General features: G+C 33.3%; 1 protein-coding gene across 2 annotated transcripts; it reads right to left on the reverse strand.

Annotated features, from left to right (window-relative positions):
• LOC104771747 lies at nucleotides 3,520-5,338 on the reverse strand. Of its 2 annotated transcripts, none has more exons than XM_010496323.2 (4): nucleotides 5,205-5,338; nucleotides 4,820-5,002; nucleotides 4,290-4,469; nucleotides 3,520-4,206 (listed from the first exon to the last, which is right to left on the reverse strand). In XM_010496323.2, the coding sequence occupies exons 2-4, from the start codon at nucleotides 4,946-4,948 to the stop codon at nucleotides 3,601-3,603; spliced, it is 915 nt and encodes a 304-aa protein (XP_010494625.1). In that variant the 5' UTR covers nucleotides 4,949-5,002; nucleotides 5,205-5,338; the 3' UTR covers nucleotides 3,520-3,600. The 2 variants fall into 2 exon arrangements, with proteins under 2 accessions (XP_010494625.1, XP_010494624.1); XM_010496322.2 differs by having other exon boundaries at nucleotides 4,820-5,093.

Here is an 11,464-nt window from a genome sequence, read left to right on the forward strand (position 1 = left end):
TCCGAGTGAACTGGAATACCAACACCTGAAGCTATGGTACTAAACCCTTTAATAGACCATAATTCTGGTGGTATGTTCTTGAACAAAACCCAAATAGGAGCATGAGCAAGTTTCATAGGAGATAAGTTGATTGATGGTGTCCAAAGAGTAACCGTGAAGGAGCAATTACCCGAATTCCAGAACCCAACATCAAGCACCCATTTCCTTGTAATTTCACATGGAATGTAAATGAAACACACCCTCTTAGAATGCTGCTTCACCGAAATTCTTCCTTCTTTCCCCCAAATCGGGTTTAGATCCGAAAAAATCTTTGCCGGAGAAGGAGGATTCCCATGGAAATAGGCTACCAGATGGTTCCTCCACATCTGAGAAGGACGAAGAGTAATCGAATCTGGAGCTAGAACTGTGGGAGTCCCATCTTCTGAAAAGGTAGGAGTTGCCAATTTTGAGAGATTGAGGAACGGTGACCTAACTTTTGAAACCCAAAGAGCAGGGGAACCGGAAGGAACAGGAATTGAAGATTTTGGTAAGGGCAGAGACGAGGGTTCCGAAGACCCAACCTCCGGATGAAGTGACGGAGAGTGAGAACCAAAGTGAAAATCAGAGAACTGAGAGGAGGAAGGGAGGAGGAAGAGCAGGTCTGGCGGTACTGGCGGGGAAGGATCCACAGGGGCCGAAGCCATGGTAGCAGATGTGAGACAGCAGCGGCGGCGTTTATCGTTCCCGTCACAACAGCAGCGGCCTTCCATCTTTATCTCTTGCAATGAAGTTTGCTTTCGTTATTTTCTTGATTGTTACATCCGGTTAGTTTCATATTTCATATATGTATGAAAAGTACATGTTTATGTTTATAATTCATAAGAAAAAATATGGTTTGTTTTGTAGTGATGACTATCGTAACATTTCCGGATGTTGAAGCAACACAAAGTTCATTACCTGAAAAAACTCCTCAGCTTGTTGTTCATCATGAAGCTTCGCCGCATATGGTAGATCCACAAAATATAACATGCGATAAAAAGTGTCGTTTAACTTGTATTCCTCGTCAATATATTTTTATATGTTTCTGCAAATGCTAATTTTATATCATATTTTATCAAAATATCATATTTATCAAATAAATAAATTGGGTGTTAACTAATTATAAAAATTATTTGATATATATTGTGTACATCAACGTTACATTTGAAAGTTGTATGGTAAAAGTTTAAACAAACAAGATGCAATTGATAGGAGCTCTACTGCAATTCTATTTTTTAAATGATATATTGGTTTGTTGCAATAATTTTTTTTTCAGTGTTGCTATATCACTAATTTCTTGTATATCTAATTCTCAACGTAATTGGAATGTTCAATGCATTGTTTGGTTTGAACGTCATTTCATATTTCTGCTTATTTAGTTTCACACAATAATGTATGATAAATGTATATATAAAAATTGGTTTTTTAAAAGCTCTATATGTAAGTATTGTATTTTAGAACATGACTTTGTCCTATATATAGAATATGGTTACAAATTGTTGCGTGTAACAATTCAAAATCATGTTTTATTTGACAAAATCAACTTAGGAAGTTGGTGATCGTTTTAGAAAATCAACAAAAAATTCATAATTTATTTGAAAAAAAATCAATAAAAGTTAGATATTTGGTAAGTGCACAATTAATTTTTTCTACATTTCCCCGTTTTTCATTCTTGTATTTGACATTTTTAGATCCAACAAAATCTTTAAAAGACAAAAGAAAAGAGGAAAAAGGCAAACAAACTCGGTGGTAAACTGTCAATATGTATGATGAGTTCGTCCACGGAAAATAAAAGGCAGTCCATGCGCAAAATGATGGATTGTGGGAAAGCACATGAGGCGTAACAGGTGAAAGGATGACGAAGGAAAAATGTCAACGTCACAGAAAGAGAATAATACGGTTAACACACATGTTAGAAACTTTTAGAGCACATGTTAGCTCGTTATCGTTTTTATGTATAGATATTATCTGAATTGTAAACTCTAGAAACTTCTTTTTCCTCATTCTCTTTGTGGGAGGAGACTCTTGCAAAGTGAGAAGATGAATCTGCGTTTCTTATGAATGCTGCTTCATTATTATCAATTAAAAGTTATAGTTCTGTTTTCTCTGTTCTTTGTTGTTGAGAATTATTGACTATCGTTATCAGAAAGTAAACACAAAAATGCATGAGAAATAAGGTTAGCAACAAACAAAAAGCCTATATTAGGATATTGAGAGAAGAAATTTGCATCTGCAAGAATGAATACTTTTCTCCATTTCTCTTCGGCCCAACCTAATTGTATTAACCAACCATACATAAACATTCTCTGAGTCACACATTAACCAAATTTACATTCATCATTATAAGCCAATAACCCATATAATCCGATTTGACATAACTGAACGGTATTGTAAGCAAGCATGGTCAATTTCCATATAACCGAACCAAAAAGTTAAGGACAAAACTTTACCAAACAAATTTAATACACCGTATTCAATAATATACCTTTTTACCTATAAAGAAATTGAATTGATCACAATCAAATCTCAATCATCAATAACGTAGCAACCGTAGAACCAACATAAACCCTAAAAAAATGCTCAAAAACCACATAAACCATAAAGCTTCGAGATATACAGAGTCCCCCCATCAGAATCTGTTGAAATCTAAATTCAATCACTCATTAAATATCGTTAAGATCTATAAAGCTCCAAAACCCTAGATCCTATAATTTCAAAACAAATACATCAATCTTCTTGAAGTTCTCAAAACAAAAAGACTAAATCTTTGAGGAGAAAAGTACTAAAATATTATGGATTTGGAATAAAACCCAATACCATAAATCAAACGGATCACGCAACTTTCAACAAATATTTCAAGTTCCTACCATAAGATGAAGATCAAGTCAGATCTAGTATTCGGATCCTTTATATTTTCACCTCGGACTCCGATTCAGTTGATGCAAGGCGGGAGCTGACAAACCAACCATGACGACGACGACAAAACACATGTCGGTGTCAGCCAATCAGTTCCCGACCTGCACCAAGCGAATCCGAGACCGCCGGTAACTTTTATTACCCATCATTGTATCTCGGAGAAAAAAAAGAAAGATGAAAGAGAAGAAGAAACAGTTACCAAATCTGGCAAAGATTTTTTTCTCTGATTTGTTTTTTTAGGTCTTTTTATCAAATATCGAGAGATTACTTTAGCCTCCTTTTGCTGAGTATTTTATCAAAACGACAGACCAATTATTTATTTACGCGTGTCCCTCACACGACATGACATCACATTCTTGTTTCCGGCCGGCGTCCTAAAACTAGGTTTAAGTACCATCACGTGACGTAATCTATGACTGCCACGTGGATTTGGTATGAATCCTGGTTTGGATGCCTCTGAATCAATCCCGGTATGGTCGCTAATCCTAAACCTGGTGAGATGAAAAGATTCGTAGTATAAACAAAACTTTTATATTTATTACCAAAACACATACCGATCCCGGTTCAGTCCGCTTTGGCCGCTACTAGACGACTAATAATATTTTATTATTTACATTATTGACGAAAGAAAGGAAAATGAAGTATTAAAATTTACAAAGATTTTGCTTAACCAACATAGTTCACAAGCTCAGGTGGCGTGGGGGGGATTGAGCCACCACGGAGCAAACTGAAGACAGAGCCAGTAATGCTAACGACTCTTGGGACCACAATTCGAGCAACTCTTGGTAGAGTCGGGTAAGTAAGAGTGCCGACGATAAACCAATTGAGACTCATAAGAGCAACTGCATCTAAAGCCGGTTTATCCTTAACCGTAGAGAAAAATTGAACCACACTTCTCAAAGAGATACCAACCACAGTGAAGAGTGCACCTATGAGTGGAGTACACATTTCTTGTTCTTTGGCTTCATACATTACTATACCCACCACGACTGCGAGCATCGCGCTGAATATGCTTCTCGAAACCGCAATGTTCCTCTCTAAACCAAGGACTCTTGGTGTTAATTCTTCCTCTTTTGGAATTGTCGATTTTGCAAACGGGTAAAGAGGTGATTTAACCGATGTAAACTCGGCTTTTCCCTTTAAATCATAAGGGATATTCTTTGGCTTCGGTGCTTCTTCCTTGGGTTTAACTTTACCTTTCTTGCTCCAATGATAGTCGTCTTTTCCAGTACCTTCCTTCAGTTGAAGATTTTCCTCCTTTAGTTCTTGCAGCTGTCAAACCCCATATGGTTAGAAAATATATATGTATATGTTGGTTATGCAACAAGTTGTTGATTTAAAGCAGTCCTTAATACCTCGGCCTCTAGCTTCTCTATTTTGGAAATGGCTTCATCATGTTCATCTTCTAGTTCATCTAAGTCGCGTTCCATGATTCTATATTCTTTTATTGCTTCCCGGAGAGTCTCCTCTATTTCTTTTCTATTCCATTCAAGACTCTCTAGCTCATACCGCAACTCATAAAGACTCTGCTCAAGCTGTAAAATACAAAGGATCTCAATTGGAATGTACACAATATTATGGACTTCTCAAAATGCTCAGTTTTCTTATCGAAATTCGCATAACTCTCTAATTAAGCAGATTCATTCAAATGTGAATTCCTATAATTCAGAATCAATCAAAGATGGCTGAGACAATTAAAGTTCGCTTAATCTTAAGGATCATTAACTAAAAGATTGCTAATATAATCAAAATGCGCATAAATCTCTAGGATCATTACCAAATCTTGCACGGTCAACCAAAGTGAGTATTCATTTTTTTTTTTTTTTTAAGAATCAATCAACGGTTAAAACTGGATACAAGAAAAGGTTTGGAAACCAAAACGAACCAGTCTTTCCCTTGGAATAGAAGCGAAGAAGCGAATCGGGAACGTAAAGAGGAGAATAGATCCCCAGATTGTGCCCCACACAGCTCTCCACAACATACTTACGTTGAACAAGATTGCAGAAGTGACCATATCAGTAGAGACAAAGGTTGTAACAAGAGCTGTTCTAAGACAAAACACACATGCCTGTATGCAGAGAAAGATAGGTCTGGTCATAAGATAAACTGAAGATGAGACCAATCCAGATACCAAACCTCCAAGATCCATTTCTCTTCAACTAAAAAAAAAAGAAAAAAAAAATCCCATAATGAACCAAGATGATTGTAATTTTTATTGAAGCGGCATCTAAATTCTGACAGAATCCCTTAATAAAAGATTAAGAGCTTACCTTTTTTTTGAGCAAGAGTAAGAGTCAGCAGAGTCAAAGAAGAAATTGTAGCGACTGAGGAAGAGTATGATAGTGAAGAGAGGAAATTGATAGGGAAAGAAACAGAGGAGGTGGCAGAGAGAGGAAAGCCATAGACGACACGTTGAGTGTATTTTCTGAAGTCATTAGGATTTTGGATAAAGATCAGAGCTTTGAAATTCTAGTTGGCAGAAAAATACAAAAATTAATATACATTTCATGTTAAAAAAAAAAGAAAGCAATATAAATATATTTTGTAAAATTAAATAACAAAAAGAAAACTACTATATTTAATAGCATGAGTTTTGTAGGAATTGATTTAATGCATAGATCACTCCTCTTACTCTGCCCCAAATAACAAGCTTAATGAGCTCAGATGGCATTAAACAGACCCTCCCAGCTAGTCTTAGGAAAAGATGTAAACCCATCTCAAGAACTCGCTGGATAGTTCCGATAAAGAAGAAGCTTCAAACTTGTGTTTAACGGTTGGAATTTGGCTCATTGAATTTTACTTTGAAATTGCTTCTTTTGTTGCAACTGGTTTTGGTATTGAAAACAAGCTTTTAACTCTCCTTGAAATATGTGGTGCAATTTTTTCAAAGACTGTCTTCTAAAAAAAGTGATTATGGAACCATGCAAAAAGCATCTAAATAGGAAGGTGTCGAGGTGATTATAGTATGTTGGGGCAAGTGTGGTTGCATCAAGATATGTGGCAAACGAGTTGTCTAGTACTACATTCACCTTACAAAAAAAACTTTCTTTATGGGTTTGGCTATAGGTTTAAATTTATTACGTGTATTTGAAGATTCATGATTTCGTGGTAGATTTTATTTTAGGGAGTTTACTCAGATGTCATACAATTTAGGTAATATTATAGAATCATACAAAACTTTTTTTTATTACTATCATATTTTGGGTATTTTTAATATACCTATCGTACTTTTGTTTTAAGTTACAGGAAAAAACGTAATTACACAGAATGCCATTGCCACGTCAGCGTACACAGAATGCTATTGCCACGTCAGAAATCGCTGACGTGTATTAAATAATTCAGCTGTAACGCGTTATACTGTTATAGAGGTAATTGACGACTGATTTATGGAAAACATCTGAGTTATGAGCGGACGGCTGACTTAGAGCATAACTCAATCAAGAGTTACGGCTGATTTAGAAAAAGAAACAGTTAACTTATATTTGCAAGAAACTATATTTTGGAAAAAAAAATATTTTAAATCATTACCTAGCTCTGGTTCGGGGAGCTTGCATTGATATGAGTAGGAAGGTTATCAATAATAGCTTGAGTTGCTGGCAATTGTTCTCTTGGGGGAGGTGGAAACGGCAGAAGAGGAGATGGTGGCGTAGGGGGAGGAGAGAGGTGTTGGAGGAATCAGAAGGGATGCGAGAGATATATTACTCAATTTATGAAAAAATGTGTGTTTTAATGTTCCACGTCGGTGGGTTGGTAAAACTAAATTTATGTTATTAATAAATTAATAAATTTTTATCTGTTTATAATTATAATATTATAATTACTACTTTAAATTATTTCATAAAATAATGATACTAATACAACAAACAAACAATATAAAACTGTAATATACATCAAATAAATTAAAATAATATAATATTCTAAAATTATAAGTATTCAGAAAGATAAATATAGATTTACCAAAGAATTGCAATATTAAGTAAATACTGTCTCAAACAAAATAATTTTTTAAACAATATAAACATAATTTTTATTATTATATTATAAATTTTAGAAAAAAGTTGATCTTTGCTTTATAGCACGAGATATATCCTAATTAATATTAAACAAACATTTTTCTATATTTTTCTTGACTATAAAAATTTGAAAAACATTCTTACCATTTTTAGTTGATTCGTATATATAAGAGTAATATAGTAGCAAGAATGACAAAAAGTAATATTTTTCATAGAACTTCATTTTGATAGTCTCATACTATAGGTTGTTCAAATGCTATAACTATAATCATTAATCATTCATTCAAATTTATGTATATATATATATATTTTTACATAACTGAATTCATCTATTGTTAATTTATGTTTTTATCACCAAAAGATTTTTTCTACATATGGAATGTTCAAGTCAAAACTAAAAAAGTCCATAGTATCCAAAACATTTTCTTTTATTTAGATCAAATTTTCTCAACTGATTTTAGAATGTTAATGTAAAATCTTAAGTCATAAAAAAAAATCTCACTGTAAGTTAATATTACAATTTTATTAATTTACAAACGATTTACCGATTTACCGTACGAAGATTGAAACTAAACTTTCCAAATTCAACAATCAATTCATCATAATTTTTTTGAATCCAACCACTTCATCTTCAATCTCATCTAGACATTCTATAAACTCCAATTCTAACCTAAAATTCACTCAAATATTTTTTCTGAAACCGTCGTTTTTTTTTTGTTGATCTGCACCATTCCAACGTCTTGATCGTGAAATTATCCAAATTTTAAAAAGTCAAATTCAAATTTTAAAATTAGCTAGTATTCAATTTTTTACCTTTTCTAATATATTACAGAAATATTAGTTTGAGTAAGTTTGAATAATTAGATGACAAATCTCTCTCATGATTAGAAAAAAGGTTAATGTTAATTTGGTTGCAATATTAGTTTGAGTGTAATGTTTTCCGAGAACATTTAGATGTTAAAACTATATAGCCATTTAGATTCTTTTGGGTGCGGTCAAGGTTCCTCCAAGTTTTCGTTACATATAGCTAAAAAACCTTGTGTTTTCTTATCTTACTTGACAATCAATTAAAATTTTAATATTATCTATTAGAGTATATGGTTAAGTAAACCATAAATTGAGTCTGTAATTGATTGTGTTCTTTCTTCGTCGAGGTTGTATCTTCGTTCTAAAGAAACATGGTCCTTCGGGTACTGATTTAATTTCTGTTGGCCAGCATCCCAATTTGTATTGACGTATATCACTTTTGGAGGAAGTTATATGAGCAACAAATAGCTTATTTTGAAACAGAGAACAAATGATTGCTTAACGTGCAAGATTTTATGTTTAATCTTTGGTCCGCTATGTTATTGTGATGAGATTCATTAAAACATTTTGCTTTATGGGAATTTAGCTGTTACGGTCTACCAAGAATCAGTAGCTTTTCCTCCACGGAAACAAAAAAGAGCAAAAGATAAACAGAGCATGATTCACAATCCGAATGGACCAAAGCCAACTTCTTCACCTGGTTTCTGTCAAAATGCCATATAAGAACACCCTGATCTGAGTTTGAAGCTCTATTTAGCGTATTTCCGCAGCGACTGTAGATTACGATCCCTCACTTCTTTTAGGCACATCTGGGATGAAGTCTGAAATTCTGAGGCAGCTCAATACTCGTCAATGTAGTAAATAGTTCTTATTTGTTATCTTTAGGTTCCAACTTCACTAACGTGGAGATCGAACACCATTGATCCAGGTCTTGTTTCTCTTAAACCGCCTTCTTGATTCAATCCTTTTATTTTCTCTACTATCTCTGTATGTTTTATTCTTGTGCAACCAGAGAGATTCATAAACTTAAGATTCTTTAGCCGACCAGTGTTTGGGATGCTCTCCAAACTTGAGCAGCCTTGAAGATCAATTCGCTCAAGGCTACAAGCTTCTGAGAGTTCATCAACTTCAACTAGTTGCTGAGAGTGGCTAAGATTTATTATCTTCAACTTTGCTAAACTCTGTCCAACAAAGACACATAATGAGAATTTAGCCTAACCTTGGTTACTAGCCCGAGATTCTGAAGCTGACTACAAGGCATATTCATTTCAACAATGTGGCTAGGATTGAAATCTTGAGGCAACAATGGCAATGGATACCTTTCCCAGTGAAGTAGCCTGAGCTCATAAGGCAGAGAGCGAAGCCCTTTAGGGAGACGGAGCTTTTGATCAGCAGTTTTAGAGCTTGAACTGTAAATCTTCAACAGTCTAAGATTATACATATTCTCAAACGTCATAGGATTAACATCAAGGGTTGAGTTTTTTGTGTCAAGAAAAATCCCTTGAATAACTTCAGCGCCCTAGAAAAAAAACACACACACATGAGGATCAGATTGATTCAGAGGTCTAAACAAACCGATTTGGACCAGACAATATAAAACAAAAATTAGACACTTTCTTAATGCTCAGACCCTTGTCTAAAAATACTATCCCCTATATATTAATAGAGAAGCACTCTCTTGAAAAAGCTGATATGTCCCCGCCAGATAGCTCAGAGACACATTTAGCAAAAAAACCCCTTCAATTATCTACTTAATTAATAACATGCCACTATATTTAAAAAAAAAACAATTAGCTGAATAATAATTAGATATCTCATCAATTCTCATACAAATTTAAATATCATAATATTAACACTAATAAAATAATTACATACTATTTTAAGTCAAAATTTCACTAAAATTCACTTACAAATATACAAGTCAAAGTTATATTATTTTTAAGAAATCAATATTTCAATATAAGTAAAATATTCTAAAAAGGCTATAAAACATATAAAGTTAATAAAAATAAAGAACATAATTTATTAACAAAATCATATAAAAAATGTCATGTTTTATGTTAGTATTATTACCATAATAATTTAAATAACAAGCTTTCAATAGTTATTATAATTGATTATAAAAAGAAATATATTACCCATGAATTATCTCCAACTCACTTAAGGAAACTTAATTCTCAATAATACAGATTTATATATATTCATAAATAAATATAAAAATGACAACAAATTAGGGGATATCATGATGTGTGATTATTTATAAATATCTAAGTATGTAAACTAATTAATCTCAACATTTAATGTGATTATTCATTAAAAATGGAAATATCGATAACCAAATATGAATATACGTTTTAATTGTACATTAATAATCAATATGCTATTAAAAAGGAATGAGACAATAACCTTTATCATTATAAATAAACTTAGTACCCAAAAAAATCATAATATATTTAAAATGAGTGATTAATAGATTATGAAAAATTGTTAGTTACTCGATTAACCATAAATATAAAAATTCAACTTTTAAAGGAATAGAAATGTGGTGAGAATCTTTTGCAATTAGAACTGGTAAAGAAGTTATTGGTTAGGAGGGCCTATAGTGTTTGAATGACTCGAGAGCTTGGTATATGTTTTTAACTTGTCATATTAGAGTGGTGTGTCCTTGAAGAACCAATTCCGCACTTTCCTTGTCAGGATGTTGTCTCTTGCCTATTAAATGAAGCAACGAATCTTCCTACCCAATTAGAATCAAACAGAAGCTTACAAACCAGGAGAACTGGGCGGAAGATAAACAACCTGAAAGAAAAGATTCGAGTAAGCGATTCTTTGCTTCGCTTTGATGCACAAAAAGCATCTACTTTTACTGAGATTTTTTGCTTGTTTGGTCTTAGGGATGCCTTCAATTGTCGATATTTTCAAGAATTACAATGCAACTCCTCCATCGAAGCAAGAGACTCAAGAAGATTCCACAGTGTACTCCTCAACCAGTAAAAGAGCCAACTTCATTAGCGGCAGCCATAGTAGTGAAATGAATCAAGAATCAGAAGAAAGAAGAGAAACAGATTGAGGCTACTAGATCGACGAAATCGATCAATCAGTTTTGAATGTATTACCAGTTGAAATTCAACAAGAACTCAAGAGTTTCCTACACCCTAATAAGCGGCTTAACACCAATAGTAAAAGCAAAGGTCATGGTTCTACTTCAAGCATTGCTCATTATTTCCCACCATTGAATAGATAGATCCAAGCTCCTTTGTCTCTATTGTTGACTGTAGTCTAGTTATTGTATTGTATCCCTTTAAAATACTACATTTAGTATGCTAAAAATTATATTTAAAAATGTTAGTATTTTAGAGCTATTATAGATTAATAATTATGTATATAAATGTTGAACGAATTTGTTGAGCACATATTCAAACATTCCTACCTAATTTACTCTCTAGTTTTTTTTTTTTAGCATGGAGGCTTATTATGAATCGATGAATCAAGAGAGTTTAATCTCTAAAACTGGAGCCCTGTTCCAAAGTTGATAAACCTCTGTTCGAACCTGTGAAAATAAAATGAAGAATAACTACTTACTCTTCTCGACACTTAACACTGTCGCACAACTAGAGCAAATTCAAATCATCTCCGTGTATGTTATTCCGACAGACAGGGCAGACTCTAAAATTAAGTATGATTGAGCAAAAAAGGTACCAAAGAGAGAT

This window comes from Camelina sativa, chromosome 20 (assembly GCF_000633955.1).
Source record: "Camelina sativa cultivar DH55 chromosome 20, Cs, whole genome shotgun sequence".
NCBI lineage: Eukaryota > Viridiplantae > Streptophyta > Magnoliopsida > Brassicales > Brassicaceae > Camelina > Camelina sativa.